Source organism: Podarcis vaucheri (assembly GCF_965113315.1).
Source record: "Podarcis vaucheri genome assembly, chromosome: 6".
In the NCBI taxonomy this organism is placed as follows: domain Eukaryota; kingdom Metazoa; phylum Chordata; class Lepidosauria; order Squamata; family Lacertidae; genus Podarcis; species Podarcis vaucheri.
In genome coordinates this window covers 56,311,420-56,328,128 of record NC_138764.1, presented here as the reverse complement: position 1 = coordinate 56,328,128, position 16,709 = coordinate 56,311,420, and the positions used below count along the sequence as shown (strand labels likewise).

Genomic DNA, 16,709 nt, shown 5'->3' with positions numbered 1-16,709 from the left:
CAGAGCAGCTCATGACTCTGCATTTTCTATCTTTCTTAGGAGCACTTTCAGAGTGGCTGGCTGACCACCCTGTCATGATCAACAATGTCTTACCCCTGGTGCTACAGGCTCTGGGCAATCCTGAGTTGTCCATCTCTAGTGTCTCAACCCTTAAGAAAATCTGCCGTGAGTGCAAGTATGACTTGCCTCCCTATGCTGCCAACATAGTTGCTGTCTCTCAGGTAACTGAAATAATGGTCTAAAGATACATGGTTCTATGAGAACATGGAAGTTTAAGTCACTGACTAGTTTTGAGCTGTATGTAAAGCAGAGATAATTCAACAGGGCTTAGAGCAGTAGGAACATTCTGAGGAGGATAACTACGTGTGTATGTGAGATTTAGTGGAGTAAATATTTATTGCACATTGTCAGAATGGGAATTCTGACTGCATCTATCAGTTAAAATAACTTGAATCTTATCAGTTTGAAGATATGTGTTCATCTGTTTTGGCAGCTGGCAAGGTGGATTGACTTTGAGCTACTTCTGCAGTGGAAATTTGGTCAAGATTCAGCTCAGCTTTCTGCTAAACTAAATGCAGTCTTTGGTTTCCCCTTCACATTTCCTTCTAGAAGAGGAAAAATTATGCTTGCAGGGTGTGTGGAGGAAGCAGAACTGTTGACCCTTGCTGCTGACATTATGGAGCTTGGGAGACAAGCTGTATGAAACCACTGCCTATAATGAATCACTGATGACTACTTATTCATTATGAAGCATCCTTGAGAAGGGTTGGCTTTCACTGTAGGAGGGAGAGGGTGCTTATTGATTATTTATTCAGATATTTATAAGCTGCATTTTAAGATCAAGCCCTCACCGGTATGTAAAAAGATTGATGCAAGATGACAATAGGTACATCAGACAGGTGTACAACTACTATGAGAAAGCTGCTCTGAATCATACAAGTCTTTAACACTCTTCAGGAAAAGCAGTAGAGAGCTTTTCAAGGCCCTCTTAAAAGCATGTATGGAAGGGGCCAAGCTTAAGTTAATCAGAAGGGAGTTAGCCTTCTCTTGCTTATCCACTTGAAATGTCACAGCGCCCATGCTCCAGATCAGTATTTGTCTCCCAGAGTTGTCAGTTGATATTGTGGTTGGAGCATTGTTAAACGTTTCTGCTGTGGGGCGAGTACTTACTTTCTCACATCTTTCCTTCTGTAGGATGTGCTAATGAAGCAGATTCACAAGGTAAGATACTTATACTCCTCCCTGGTGCAGAGGGTCAAAGAGTGTACAGAATATATGGTTACCTATCAGGTTATTATTTCCGAAGTATTGAGCATTCCAGTCAATGAGAGGAGGATTAGAGGGATTGGTGAAACTGCATGCATGTCTCCCAAACAGAGTTTTGATCAGGAGTGGGAAATCTGTGACCCTCCAGAAGTTGCTGGCCATTGGCTTTGCAGGCAAGAACTGTTGGGAGTTGGAATCCAAAAGCATCTGTAGAGTCACACATTTTTCTTTCCTGGTTTAGATAGACATCCATTATGTTTCCAGGCATTCCAAAGCTGCATGAAAGAGTCTTATTTGTGTTTATCTGTGACTCAGGGTTCATACAATGGCTATTTTGGTGCTAAGTTCTAGCACTAAACACAGGTTTCTGTGTTGAGACTTCCAGAAGGCATAGCTAAGACTTAAGCATTAGAGTTGACAAAAAATAGTCGGAGAATAAACTCCAACTGAGATGTAGTGTAGCATGACTTTCTGAGGATAATAGGAGAAACTAAGAATGTTGTCCATCTTGTTCTGCCCCCAGACAAGTCAGTGCATGTGGCTGATGCAAGCTCTGGGCTTCTTGCTGTCTGCCCTCCAAGTGGAGGAGATTTTGAAGAATCTGCACTCACTGATTACTCCTTACATCCAGCAGCTGGAGAAGCTGGCTGATGAAACGGTGAGCTACTCCCCTTTCTTGGTGGTGGCTGTTTGCCAACCTTCTTTTAAGAAAGAATAGAGCCTGTTGTGTGTAAAACTCTACTCTTGTTGCAAGTTGTGCCTTGTTTTAACCATACCTCCCTGGTCTTGCAAGCCTCTCATTTCTTATCTCTGTCCTCTGGTTTTTAAATTCCTTCCCCCTGCCCTGTTTTCCATTATGCTTCTGAAGTCAAGAACGGAGTGGGTGAGAATTGGCTGGTGGGGGGGGGGAATCAATCACTAGACTATGCTTCACAGTTGTGCTGTCCATTCTTGCTGCCACTCTGGGACATCTGATGTGAGTGGCCCATATCCTGGATCTACTGTAACTGCTATAGTGATGCCTTGCCTTGCAGCCAAACCCCTCCAATAAGTTGGCCATCATCCACATTTTGGGCTTGCTCTCCAACCTCTTCACCACATTGGACATCAGTCATCATGATGATGATCATGAGAGCTCAGAGGTCAAGAAGCTGCCGGTGCCTCAGGGCCCCAATCCGGTGGGTGTTACATGTGTCTGAGTAGTTCTTTTTATACATTAGGGCATACAACTCCATGTTTATTTGGCTGTGCCTGTTCCCTGCCATGTAACTGTAGGCAGCTTCTTCTAACTCTTGATGGGCAGTAGCATAGAATGGTTGAAGGGTTGTGAAAATAGGTGGTGTACAACATAGCACTGTGTGTGTTACTTTAACTATTGGAATGAGCCCACGTAGATTAGCCACTTCATCACTGCAGATTGTGAGCTGTTTGTCGTGACTACTGAGTGATCAGAAGAGAGCTCAGAATGTCCCTTCAATTGTGTATATTTTCTTTGTGTTCGCTTTTAAAAAGAAGTGAGGGCAGCTACACATCTGGTATTGTGAGACTTTTGAAAACTACTCTGGCATAATATGAGTTGTGGAGCAATCTCTAGAGAGGCCTCTAATACCATCTTTTCATCCCTGGATCTGAATGGTTTTGAGCTCTCTCCTCCTCCTCCTCCTCCTCCTCCTCAAACTGTGGTAGACCAAGCCAGTTTCGTAATTCTCTTCTATCTTCTTCCTCTAGGTGGTGATGGTGCTGCAGCAAGTCTTCCAGCTTATCCAGAAAGTGCTCAGCAAGTGGCTGAATGATGCCCAGGTTGTGGAGGTAATGCATCTTCTAGGTTAAAAAACAAGCAACACTTTGCCCACATAGCTATAGTTAGATAGGAGATTCCCAGGTTGGCACTGGTGGTTGTTGGCAGAACTTGAAGAAGGTATGTTTGTGGTGTTGGATAAGTCTCTCTTTTCACTTGATTCCCACATTCTGTTCAATTTGGTATTCTACTTTTAGGCTTAGGAGTTTGGCCGACCACGCCAAACTTACCTCACAGAACTGAATTGGAGGTGGGTGGAGGAAACTATTTATGGCACCTCAGGCTTCTTTGAGGAAAGGTGAAGTACAGAATCAGTAGATATTTAGCTAAGGAACAAGTTATTTAAGCAGTCCTCCCTTGACGCAGCCCTTCCTCTTCCCACAGTCTGTGTGCTCCATTTTTGAAAAGTCTGTGAAGACCCTCCTGGATGACTTTGCACCCATGGTGCCTCAACTGTGTGAGATGCTGGGCCAGATGTATAGCACCATTCCTCAGGCATCTGCAATTGATCTCACTCGACAGGTAAGTCTAAGTACTAGAATTCCTGGAAGCTACTAAGTTTACAATGGAGACTGATAATCTGTTGAGTAATTCCTACCCTCTGTACTGTTCCTATGCCTGCTGGTCTCTGTCCCCTTTGTTGTGTTAGCAGCAAGGGTCTTGTTGATGTTTTCAGGCAGAGAACAGGCAGGTAGACTTACACGGGGGATAGCTAGGGGCTACAAATATGGGATGGAATGGGTCATACCAGACTGCTCTGGCTTCAATGCCCTTTGTATTTTATATCCCCAGCTGGTTCACATCTTTGCCCATGAGCCTGCCCATTTCCCACCTATCAAGGCGCTCTTTCTGCTCGTCACATCAGTTACGCTAACACTGTTTCAGCAAGGTACGTGTGCTTGGGCACCTTCAGTCTTGTGAGGCTGCCACGTTGAAAACTGCTGTTCCTGGTTTCAGCTGTTCAGACTCGACTATAAGGTGTGTGCAGGTGGGGGGAGGGAACACCTTCCTCAGGTCATGGCCGTGCTCGTTCAGTTCCAAAAGCTTTTAGCTGGTACAGATGAAGATGAAAAGCTCTTGCTGAGGTGGACTCTCTGGCATGCTTCTCCTCAGATATCAGTGCCTGAGTGGACAGTAGTGCTGCCATTTCCCCCTCTTCTCCTGTCCTTCATGACTGGAAATGTGCCCTCCCTGTGTCAGATTCCAGGGTTAGAGCCCCAAGAGGAACATGAAGCGAGCAGTCGGCTCTGAGTAGAAAGCAAGAATCACTCAGGAGTGTGTTGTAATGTCTTTCAGTTAACCCCATCACTGCTCTTTATGGAGTCGACCATATTCATCAGGGTTTTTCCCCCCCGTGGCCTAAATAAAACATTTGTCATGTGGACTCTGTATCCTATCTGCCTGGTTCTCCAGCTCAAAGGATTCCTTTTACAGCTTTGTGAAATTCCCAGCAAGTGTTTGGACTTGCCTTTGCATGGAACTGCCATATTGACTCCGTGTTGACCCCAGCTGAGATGAAAAGCTTGGAATACATGTACAGATCCAGTCAGCATGGTTGGTGGGGTATCTGCTTCCTTCTCCAGGTCCTTGTTTGAACTCAGAATTGATGGGGAGCAACTAGTGCTTGGAGTGATGCCCTGTTACTGCCTGACTGGGTCAGGCATAGCCAACATGGAAGAAGAGAATTCTCAGATCCAGGAAAGCTTATGTGATAATAAATTTGCTAAATTTATAATGCCACAAGGCTTTCTCTTTTGTGGAATGGAAGTATGCTTACCAGCAACCACGCTGGCCTTTCCCTGCAGAAAATGCCAGAAAGTTGGGTTCTTCCCAACTAGGTAGGCATGTGGACATGGATGTTAGGAAAATACTGTGCTGGGACTGTCCATCCGGCACTCTAGTGGATTTCCAAGACTTTGTGCCTACTCCATGTCAATACTGGATTTGTTGTTTGACTCTGGAGTTGTCTTTCAGGACCAAGTAAATCATGATAACATGTATCCAGTTCAAATGTGCTCGTTCTCCACATGAAGCTGGTGTCCAGTTAGTTCCTGCTTCTCTCTTCCCCTGCTAGGGTGCAATGAGCTCTCCCCTTCCTATCCTTGGTGCTTGGCAGGGGACTCTGGGCACAGGCCTATTCCTTTGCACTTTCTTTCTGTTCTTGGGTTTCCAAGCTCCATGATTTTTGTATGTTTTGTTTCTTTAACTTGCTTCAAGCTGCTCATGTGCCTGCCCTCCTCAACCCACTCCCTTGCACCCTCCCCTTCCTTCCCTTACTCCTGTTTTCACTTGTAAATTCTTTCTGTATCACATAACTATATGATGTTGAGTTGCTGTTTGTATGATTTTTCTCTTCAGTTACATCTTTATTATATTTTTAGGGCCCAGGGATCATCCTGATATTGTTGATTCATTTATGCAACTCCTGGCACAGGTGTGTTTTAGTTTCTTATTCATTCACTTTCTGTTCTCTCTCTTTCTCTTTTTTAATTCAATTTAAACCTATTTTTAGCTTTCTGTTGACAACGTTTTTTCCTTTTAGTTGAATATCGAGTTTCTCCATCTGTTTCCGTGGAAGTTGAAAACAAAACATTCTCCTTTTTCATAGGTGTGAGTTTGCCCTTTTCATTCCCCAAGGGGCAATACCTAGTGATGCAACAAGGCTTGTAGGTTGGGTTTGTTTTCAGGTCATGTGGTGTGGCCTTGCCCAGGAGGGGGCTGCTGAAAAATGTTAATGTAGTTCAAGAGCTCTGGCAGCAGCATTCCAGTCCTGGTATAGATCTGCGTGCTTTTTTGAAGTGACTCTGACTTCTTTACAAATGCTGGCAAGTCCATAGTTTCTGTTTATTAGGTAGGAGTGATGTATTCAGTAACTTGGTGGATCTGGGAGGGGCAGCTGTTCTAATGGGCAAGGATAGAAGATGAGCCTTGTCTCCCGTGTTTGACCCCAAAACCCTTCTGCACTCCAGCATTTCTGCCAAGGCTTCCTGTGTCTGGTGTTTTGTCCCCGTCCCCCCCCCCCCAGATTGTGCATCTTCGATAGAGCTCTGTCTCTAATGCTGTAATGACATCATGCACAGGGCAGGGCAAAGCAGTGGTGGTGGAATACAAACAGAGGCTGGTGGGTATCATTCCCTGGAGTAAGTGAAGGATGAAGCACCCCCAGCAAGTGGATTAGAATGAGCAATCCCTAGACTGAAAATAAGCTGCAGCACTAAGAACTGATGGAGCAGAATGGGGTGGGATCTTATATATTGATCTCCTGACTGTAATAAGATGCTCTCTCGTTGGCTCTGGTTTATTGTTGCCTAATGGGGTTTCTGTATACTGCGATGGGGAAGTATCTGAGTGCTTAGCTCCCCCTTGTGGCAGTTAATACAGATGCAAATATGGGAGGCAATGTTGCTAATAGGTAAAGGTAAAGGGACCCCTGACCATCAGCTAATACGTTACTGTAAATCTCGCACTTCTCTTCAGTAACACAGTAACAAACTTCCAGAAAATTCTGAAATTTGACAACAGCAAATCGCAAAATTAAAATGCCACCCTTTAGAGTTCTTATTCTTGTTTTGTCATCATGTTAAGGAGATGTCAGCTATCAGTGTACAGTTAAATATCAAATACTGAGATCAGTTATAATTATATAGGTGGAGCCCTATGGTGGATCCATGTTCTCAGGAAAGGGTTGGAACAATCTCATCCTAGGAGGGGGATAGGGAGTAGCTTTAGCCAGATGAAGGAAAAGGCAGTTGGAATGGGAGATGTGAAGAGAGGGGACTAGGAGAAGCCCCTGGGGCATCCAGACACAGTTGAAAGCCCCACAGTAGCTCATGCGGTTCGACATGGAACAACTTGGGACCCCAGATCTTCTGACTGACTGCATCCAGATGAGACCTAATCACCAGCCAATATTCATCCTGAAGAGTTAAAAAATGCAGCACTGTGTCTGGGACAGTGGGTGTCATAGTTTGGCCCATGCTGGAAATTAAAGCAGTAGTGTTTCAGTGGACTCAAAACAATGCTATTAATACTTTTTTATATTGTATGTCTTCCTCTCTTGCATACACACACACACACACACACACACACACACACTTTCCTCCCTTGGTTGAATAAATATTGTTTGTTTGCCTCCATATACTTTGAGAGAAGCTCAAATTAGAAGTTGCCTGGGTTTGGGCTGATTTAGCTACTAGTGCCCAGTATGTTTTGTTCACCACTTCTTTTGGAGATGTGAAAGCTGGTGGTCTGGAGACACTGCACCCTCCATCTTGGGGTCACTGGCGTTCTCATTGTCTCTTATTCTACTTCATCTGTGAGCCTAAGTCCCATTGCACTTTTGCTATCTCTCAGCATTCACATTAAAACTTAACACACACCCCAAAAGAGGAGAGAGAGGCAGCTGATATACTGGTTCTTCCCCATATTGTCATTAGCACTTTCATTCTTTCTTTGAGTAAAAAATAAAATACTACCTCCTGGTTCGCCAGTCCCACAAAACAGCGTACAATAAGATACAATAAAATTCTGAAGCAATATTTGAAACACTTGTAACTAAAAGATTAATTACAGTAGTCCAGCATTTGAAACTCTTCATCTTCCAACTGCTTTGCTAAAAAGATGTTTGGGCCATGCACCAAAATGCATCTTAGCAGACTCTCTAGAGAGATACTTCCAAGGGCAGGCTGCCATCACCCAAAGAGTCATGCTGTTTGTGGCTACCAGCCTACATATACCTGTAGTACTTGGAGCAAGAACTCAACTAAAACAAAAGAGGCAGAGTGGATTCATATGGGAGAATATGACCCTTGAGGTAACATGGTTCCAAACTACGCATGGTTCTGGATTCTGTATGAGGCAAGGAGGACTGGGTTGCATTTGAAAGTGCAGCTTCTGTAGTCTGCCAGTTTCCTATAATTTGCTGACAGTGTCTCATTGGCAGAATGTCACCTATACCCTTCTCTCTTGGAGTAAGCCTAAATTGGCAATGCCCTAGAAGACTTACGTTAACATTTGCTGTTTGTTTAACTTGCCCAACTGGTGGCCCATGTCCAGGCTTGTTCTGTCCCAACAACCAAGTTAAAAGACATTGGATATAGGAATATGTGAGAAATCTGAAATCCGAGGGGAATGTTCTCCCCTCACGCTTAGTGTGGAGACAAATCAGTAGGAAAATTCTTCACAGCACCAGCATCTGGCATGCACTTCCTTTGAAGCCATCTAGTGAGACTAGAATACAGGCCTAGCAGAAGGGTCAGTTTGCTAAAATGAGAAGACCATTGAGTATGTAACAACACTGCTTGTCCATTCAAGTGGATTGGTACATTGTGAAACATAAATGTTGTGTCTGTGGGCAGAATTATGCAAGAATATATACCATTTTCCTTTCTTTGTTCAAAAATCAAATAATCTTGATTTGCAAGTATTGCCCCACTAATGCCTATATTATCCCTAAATCAGAAGACCAGCAGCCTTGGCTTAAATATACATTTGAACTTTCCTGAAATTGTGTGTGTGTGCTGCCATGTAGAAGAAAAAAAGAAGTGAAGAGGAAAGGGAGACACAAAAGAATGATCTTTTGTTGGAACAATTTTAATTGCTTAAAATGTCAGAACACTAGAGTCATTCCTCTAGCATAGGTGTTTAGATGAAAATTTTAAATTTGTTCTTATAGGTCCTAGTTTTAGCGCACCACCATAAGGTTGCTTTGATACAAAGGTAGTTGTTGAGAGAGACAAAGGGTTAGTGTCACGTCATGAGCATATTGCGAGCTAGCACTGAGTTTCCTTTAACTGGCTGTCATTATGTGGTATATTGGCTAAATTGTTTATTGAAACCTGTATTGGTATTAATATAATTTATTCTGCATGGTTTAATTTGCATCACTTTGGATATGAGCAAATGTTTCAGTAATTGAATACAAAGATGTGTGGGCTCAGACATTTGATTTAATTGGCCTTTTTATCTATTTCTATACTGGTGGCTCACAATGCACTGTGTACTAAGCAAATCTGTTTCCACTTAGTTGGCTGTAACACATTGTGGGAGGAATTCAACATAGCACTATGGCAATCATTCTGTCAAAGCAAGCGCTTCATCTTGCCATATGGAATGATGCCCCCTTTCTTCCTCCTGCAGGCTGTTTTGGGGGGTCTCCTGGCCCTTCTCCAGCCCATTTGGGTGCAGGGAGAGGGAAGAGGGGAAGCCCCATTGCTATAGTTCCGCTAGTGGGGCTCATTAGTTGAAACTGGCCCTCAATATGTAAAACAGTACTTGGAGGGATGCAAACAAACAAAACATTCTTTACTAGGGTGATGGAATAAAAATCATTTTTAAAACTTTAGAGTATTAGCAATATTCCGTAGCAGTTTTAACAGTAGCATTTGCAATACAAGAACCATTGAAAACCCTGCAGATTAGCACCAAGCAGATATTTACCATTGCATGACAGAAAAGGACATAACATTGGATCATAGGAAGATGCCTTACACCAGGTCAAACCGTTGGTCCATCTAGCTCAGTATTGTCTACACTGATTGGTAGTGACTCTAACAGGTTTCAGGCAGGGGACATCCCCAGCCCTACCTGCAGATGTCGGAAATTGTACCTGAGAGCTTCAGTGTGCAAGGCAGATGCTCTGCCACTGAATTACAGCCCTTCCCTTAACTCTCTTTGTTCCTTCCACGTGGGTGATGAACAAGTGGACAATCAAGGCATGTAGAGTGGAAACTGAGAATACAAAGCTTTGGAAGCTAGTCATTGCAGCGATTGGTATCCAGTTGCAGGTACAACAAGCAATACTTCTGCAGCCCCGGAAGATCGTGCTTCATTGAAAAAGCACATACTTCACATAGCTACTATATAGGAGTATAAGTTGTTTAGGGCCCTGTTTGTTAATAGGTCTCACCTTGTTTTGTGAATGCCATGGTGGAGCAGATGTTTAGGTCCTTCAGGAATGGAAGTAACAGTGGGGACTGCTGTCCAAGGTGCTGAAATGGATAGGCTTGCAGAATTCTTGCCTGTTCTTGCTGTCTATGGTGCTGAAATAAGCTGCCAGGGAGCAATATTTATATTAAGTCACAAGTAAAATCAGCCTTTTTGTAGTTTAACAGGAATACTGAAACTAGATGAGCCCCCTTTCCTGGCGGTGTAGAAAATAATTCCCACATCTCTAGATTTCTTCATTTGTAGCAAAGTAGGAATCCTAGTAGGTTGTTTCTAGGTAATGTTTCAATTACATGTGTCTTCAGAGGCTCTTAATTACCTGGAGTCCTTGATGCCCTTGACTTCAGAAGTGTCCTACTTATGTTCTTTCCCTTCCTGCCATATCTGACTTACTGTGCACCATGGCTGATGGCCAGGTAAGTGCACATGGGGGTCTTGGCCAGGGAGCTATTCTGTGGCACTTTTTTGCCTCTGGCTTGCCAGAGCTGTGTTTATTGTCTGTGTATGTGTGTGTACCTTGCAGGCACTCAAACGGAAACCTGACCTGTTCCTGTGTAGCAGCCTGGATGTCAAAGCAATATTCCATTGTGGTGAGTAGGCAGGCCCCGTAAGACTAAGCTATCCAAAAATTGAGCTCCCTTGATGCAATTGGGAAAGCTGATATAGCCAAATGAGGCAGTGTTTCTTAAAGGTTCAGATATATGACAGCAGCCTGCATGTTTGATGTAGAAACACCCCTCAAATCAGACCAGCTGAAGCTCCATGTAAAGTCCTTGTGCTTGGAGAAGGGAAGGCTCCTTTCCTTCCCCACTCTTGTGGAAAGCTTTGAATTGTGTTAGCTGAGTCCTGAAGTGTTGCTTTCCCTCTAGGTGTGATCTCCTTGAAGTTCCCTGAAGCACCAACTGTCAAAGCTGCCTGTGGCTTTTTTGTGAGTGTTTTGCTTTTGCTAGATCTGCCATTGGCCAATGGTACAGGCAGAGTTGCGTTTGGGCCAAGTGGCTTGGAAGCACTTGTGCTGGGACAGGATGGAGAAGCACCCAGAACTGGTGAGAGGGAGCTGCCTCCAAATTCCAGAAGGGAGCTTCTCCTTTCATAAGTTGCCATTTGGGCCTTTTTATTTTCTTTTGCAGTTGGGATTTTTTGTATGGAGGCATTTTCTCCTAACTGTATATGCCTCCACTCTGTTTGGACATGTATACAGGAATGCGCTCGTCTCCCACATGGGACTGGAGACAGATGGCTATATATCTGAGTTATAGCAATACAGTTTGCATCAACTCCTTCTCACTGTTTCTTACAGACTGAGTTATTGCCACGTTGTGGGGAGATTCCACCGGTGGGACAAGTGGTACATGAGAATGGCAAAATGCTGCTGCAGGCTGTGCTTGAGGTAAGGAGTGGGGCTTTTCAAGCTAAGTCAGGGACAATTAGAAGGAATAACTGGAAGGAGCCATGCTCACAGATAAGCTGCACTTATTCCAGTATCTTTTATTAATTCAGCTCCCTTCTAACCAGAATATCCCTGAATGATTTGCAGCCTGATCTAGTATTTAATGTCTTACTTGGAAGCGTGTTCCACTAAGTTCAGTGGTGCTTACTCCCAAGCAAGTGTGCCATCTTGGCCACTTCCTTTTTAAAAACATTTCCTTGATGCAATCTGCTGGAGCCTTCTTAGGTTTGTAATGTAATGCTCCCTCCTGCAGTGCAGTCTCCTGGGAGGATTATTGTCTGGTGTTAACTGGATTTGCTCCATCTGCAGGGTATAGGTGGCCAGGCTGCACGCAACTTGATGGATCACTTTGCTGAGATCCTCTTTGCTCTCAACAAGCACTGCTTCAGTTACTTGAGTGTCTGGATCAAGGAAGTGATGCAGCAGGAGGGTTTTCCATCAGCCCGTGTCAGCCCTGAACAAAAGGAAATCTTCAGCCAGCAAATTCTCAGGTGAACTTTCTCTTGAAGACTTTTCTGGAAGACTGAGTTGGGGAAGATGTGTGAAGGGGTTTCTTGGCTCTTCAGCTTTCTGTCTATGCCCCCAAATTGTCATGAGTGATCATGATAGATACTGAGCATTTCCCCAGGTTCAACAGTCCTCCCCAGAATCTTCTACAATAAAGAGCTTGCTTATTTTTATTATTTTTTTTAGTAAATTAATTAAGATGTTCAGAAAGGTTCAAGGTATTTATATAAAGTAGAGGTAAATAGAAAAGGGTAGCATGGAAACTAAACATGAACTTGAGTTTTTATCCTTGTAGAGACATGCTACCTATCTTGGTGTTGCTTTGGTTTCTCCTTTAAGCCCCTGCTACTCCATGTAAAAACCCATGAATTCACCAGCATTTAATAATTATAACAGGAACATAAGCAGAGCCTGCTGTATCGGGCCATTGGCTTGTTCTGGCAGGCTCTTTTTGTATTCTTATGGCTGGAAGAGTAGGATTCACTAGATTAATCCAGCCACCGAGGAACAGAGATGCATTGGTGAACGATAATTTGCAGAACAGGAACATGAGTTATTTGAAAGAGGATGTCTTAATGGAGGGCAGCAATGATTATAGTAGCTGTGTGGAGCACGTCTGCAGTGCCCAGCTCTCAGTGCTGGGGATTCCATGGGTTTGGCACTGGGTGGTGCCCTTGTGTATGGGAACATCCGACTCAGCTCTAGCTGGTTTTTTAAGTGATTTATTCACCATTCTTATATATCAGCCTTTCATCATTCTTTTTCTGTGTTAGCAGAGAGCGTGTGAACAAACGGCGTGTGAAGGAGATGGTAAAGGAGTTCACGCTGCTGTGCCGAGGACTGCATGGTACCGAATACACAGCAGACTACTGAGGGGCCATGTAGCAAAACAGGAGTATGAACAGATCTGCTGGCTACCTGCCACTGCCTAACGCTGCTATTGAACCAGCTCATAGGATGATAACTACAACTAACCTGCTGAGGCTGCTCCTCTCAAGAATGAGCTGTTTGTCCATCCCTCCTGCATGTTCAGAGGCAGCAGGCTACAAGGACTTGGAGCACAGGCTGGAGCTGAGGATATTTCCTCCCCCTGCTAGACTGGTGCAATGATTGCCCTTTGTTTTCCCGGCACACTCCTGTAGACATATCTGTGGTATTGTCTGTTCCTAAACAGTCTGCCTTTGCCCTGCATGAGGCAGCTTGTGTCTGACTGAAGTGGAAGGCCCTGCAGCCTTGAATTATATTAAGGCTATTTCTAAGCTGTGGTGTTTGGTGAATTGGGGGAAGAGACGTAACTTCTGGACAATATTGGGCAGGGGAGGGTGAAAAGCTGTAGCAGCTGCAGTTGCACTTATAGCTGCCCTAGCCTAACGGGTAATAAAGAAGAGTATGATGTCGTTTTGGACAAAGAAGAAATCCAAATTCTGCAACAAAGTATTGGAAAGAATCAAAGTTAGCTTCTCAGAAGGAAGCATACCTGCCAGCCTTTGCATTTCTTGGTGTGCTGGCAAAGTTGCATAACCAGTTCAAATTTTCTTTTTGCAGGCAACAATCTATAGGAGCATCCCGTGGAAGGCATATTATCATACTAGCCTGTAATATGAATGATAGTTTCTAGGTTCATTTAAAAGGGTTGCAGCCACCTTTACGCGCTCTGATGAAAAATGTCCCTGGTTGCTTCTGCAGCTGAAGATCAAGATGTGACAATGGATCTGAGGGTGTGCTACTGTTTATGGTGGAAGGATGGGAGAGGAGCAAATCATTTTCATATGGGGGACTGTTGGTATTGCAGGTTTGGAGACTAACCAGGTTGAGCACATGTGCAATTCAGAATGACTCCAGGGCCAGTTTCAGTCTCCCCATACAACATGAGTAGGTTCCTAACTTGGGACTTGCTGTAATGTTTCCTATCCCTCGGTAGCGAAGCTCAGTTTACATAAAAGCAGGTTGGGATGGCTTGAACCTTAGTCAATCCTTTCTATTTAACAAGAGCTTACCAAAGTAACAATTGAACCATCTAAATAACAATAGCAGATACCAGTGTGGTAAGTACTGGAGCAGTTCTCAAACACATTTGCAGGCTCCATTGAGGTGGTTTGTGGAGTGGTCAAAAGTATCTGTACTTGGCCCTGCACTTTATATTTTCTGATGATGGAGATGGACTTCACAGAACGTTGCTCACAAAAAAACAGGCATATCCATCGCATTAGAAATAAAAGACTGCAGTTATTTAGAGTATGAGTTATAAAACAAAAAAGTAGCTGGCTGAGCCCTGCACCATCCACAGCATTTTCCAAGTGGTCCATGGAAAAAGTGGTTTGAGAACTGCTGTACTAGAGGTTAATGTAGACATCAGCTGGAGCTTCTGAATTTCCAAGGCAAAACATGTTCTTGGGGAAGAATATGCTTATGGGACAACAGAAGCTGAAACAAAATCAGGCATTTTAAGTAAATGCAAAAAGTAGCATACTGACAATGCACTGTTCTAGGTCAAGTCTTGAAAAGTGAATAGGGTATACCGTATTTTTTTCCAAGTAAGGGTTGTTCCAGTTCAGGCAGATGAAGTACTTTGAATCTGGAAACAAGATAATCATTTTGTGTAATCTTGGCTTGTTAAGTGACTGGTTAAAAAAGTCAAATTACATCAGAAATCTTCACATCAAATGTGGACTTAATGTTTAACTAATCAGTGCAACCAAGTAGTTTATGTGTTTTGATCAGAAATTGGAGTAGTGATCTGTAATTAAGTAATCTATAAGGTGGCTTGGTGGCTTATCTTGAATAGCTATGAAACCTTCACAATGCACATGGAAAGAACAAAGTATAGTTGGCTATATTAGGGAAAAAGCAGTACTCTGGTATTTCTATAGCAGTGGCCATGATTACACCCCGGTAAAGAGAAGTATCTACATTAATGCACAAAACAAGCAGTACTTGGCAGAGAATGTGCCTTCTAGGTTTGGGCATGTGGTACATTGCTGCACCTTCTCTCTTTCCGCTGATTTCAGTGTTTCTGTTCGGTGTTCTTTGCACTGAAACATTCCTTTAAAAAGTAGCATTTTGAGGCTGTGTGCTATACCTTTCAGTTATTTATTTGAAGCTCTTACTTCCATGCTGTTTATCTAAGCACTCCACACTTTGCCTTATTAGGAAAGGTATTGATCACTGGTGTGGTCATGGGCTGCTACAAGGCTTAGCATATGATGTTGCTGCTTTCCGGATCCTGATACCTATGCAACTGCTGCCCAGGACCTTGACTGATGAGCTTGCATTGCAAACAGCACTTGACCCATGTCTTCGTAGGTGGTATAAGTAGAATAGAAGGTACAAGCAAGAGACTGTAAGAGGCCATGGAACTGAATCTTACTTTGCAGCATGGAGCAAAAAGCAACAACATAATCATTACTAGCTTGTGCAAAAGACTGCCTGTTATACCTTTCTTGTCCTTTTTTTTCTTTTTTTCCTCTGGTATGGCATGGCAGTTGGAGAATGGAATGTGGAGGTGATGTTCTGAAAATAATGTTCAGAGGAAGCAAACTTACGGAGATTAGGAGCAGTGCTAATGTCTAAACACGGCTTCTCCACAGTTATGCTGCATTTTGTAGTATGGCTTATGGAGTTGCATACTTCCTTGGTTATTAAGTATTCTTGTTTGCCCCACTCTTGTCTATCTTAGCCTTTCTGTCTATAACTCTTAAGCTATTGCTATGCGGTGGCCTCTTTCTTCACTTTTTGGACCATGTGTGAAGGGTAGAGGTGTGTGACTTCTCTACATAGCGGGTGGCCGTGTAAAACAGGTATAGCCAATGTGGTGCCCTCCTAATTATGATGGGCTACCATTACACCTAATGGCTATGGTGGCTGGGGCTTGTGGGAATTGTAGTTCAGCAACATCTGAAAGGCCAATGGTTAGCCACCCTGGTGTAAAATAACTCACCTGGCCGCTTCTAGGGCCTTGGCCTGCTACAGGATGCCCCTCTCACTTCAGCAAACTATTATAACAGCAGCAGAAGGTGAGCAGGAGACCAGGAAAGCAGCTATGACATGGTGTAAGCAGTGTTATAAACAGAAATATGAAAGCTAGGAGCTAAATGGCACCTTAAACTTAGGGTATGGGCACAACAATGGAATGTCTAGGCACACTTTTTTGTAACAAGAATGCAAAGCTGAAAATGAATGAACTGCAGCTAAAATATTATGTTCATTTTTCACATGGTTTAGTCCTTCCACTGCCCACCCCACTAATATTCTTGAGGGTCTCTTCTCCAGTCTTCAGAGAGTATCTGGAAGTGAAGAGGCAGAAAAAGGTCCTTTCCTTCCACTCTGCAGTTTTAATCTGAAATTTTAGGCGCAGTACTGCACCCAGAGCTCAGAAGCTACTTGCGCTAATGGAATTCCCTGTCGAAAATGTGCCTAGAACAATGGAAGTTTAGAACACTGGATATATACTTCTCTGTACTACCCTGTGCTATTTTATGCTGTGCTCATTTCTGGAGGTTCCCATTCTACCAGTTACTATCTCTCCCACTCCCATGACTTTTCTTTTTTGCTGGTATGTATCACAAGCCCCCACCCCAGGGATCATACATACGCAGCCAGATACTAAGAGCATTGGCCAGATGGGCTGTAATGTGCATAGCATACAGTGGCCCTCCTATTATTTGATAAACAATTATGAAGTTGATTTGGGTGTATTAATGCTTCAGAAAAGTTGCCCAAATAAGGAGAAAGGAAGGATGCCAA

At 43.5% G+C, this 16,709-nt stretch overlaps 1 protein-coding gene across 4 annotated transcripts in view; it reads left to right on the top strand.

Annotated features, from left to right (window-relative positions):
* The window catches only part of IPO13 (importin 13), a 43,793-nt gene extending 29,163 nt beyond the window's left edge, over positions 1–14,630 (top strand). For 3 of the 4 annotated variants that reach the window (XM_082228469.1, XM_082228468.1, XM_082228471.1), the window contains 13 exons: positions 40–221; positions 1,195–1,221; positions 1,790–1,924; positions 2,301–2,444; positions 2,995–3,075; positions 3,449–3,586; positions 3,857–3,953; positions 5,446–5,498; positions 10,533–10,599; positions 10,879–10,937; positions 11,310–11,399; positions 11,769–11,950; positions 12,740–14,630. In XM_082228469.1, the coding sequence (XP_082084595.1) occupies positions 40–221; positions 1,195–1,221; positions 1,790–1,924; positions 2,301–2,444; positions 2,995–3,075; positions 3,449–3,586; positions 3,857–3,953; positions 5,446–5,498; positions 10,533–10,599; positions 10,879–10,937; positions 11,310–11,399; positions 11,769–11,950; positions 12,740–12,839 (1,355 nt within the window). In that variant the 3' untranslated portion in view covers positions 12,840–14,630. The remainder of the gene's footprint in view (positions 1–39; positions 222–1,194; positions 1,222–1,789; positions 1,925–2,300; positions 2,445–2,994; positions 3,076–3,448; positions 3,587–3,856; positions 3,954–5,445; positions 5,499–10,532; positions 10,600–10,878; positions 10,938–11,309; positions 11,400–11,768; positions 11,951–12,739) is intronic. The other variant, XM_082228470.1, reaches the window with a different exon arrangement.
* The last annotated feature ends 2,079 nt before the right edge of the window (positions 14,631–16,709 follow it).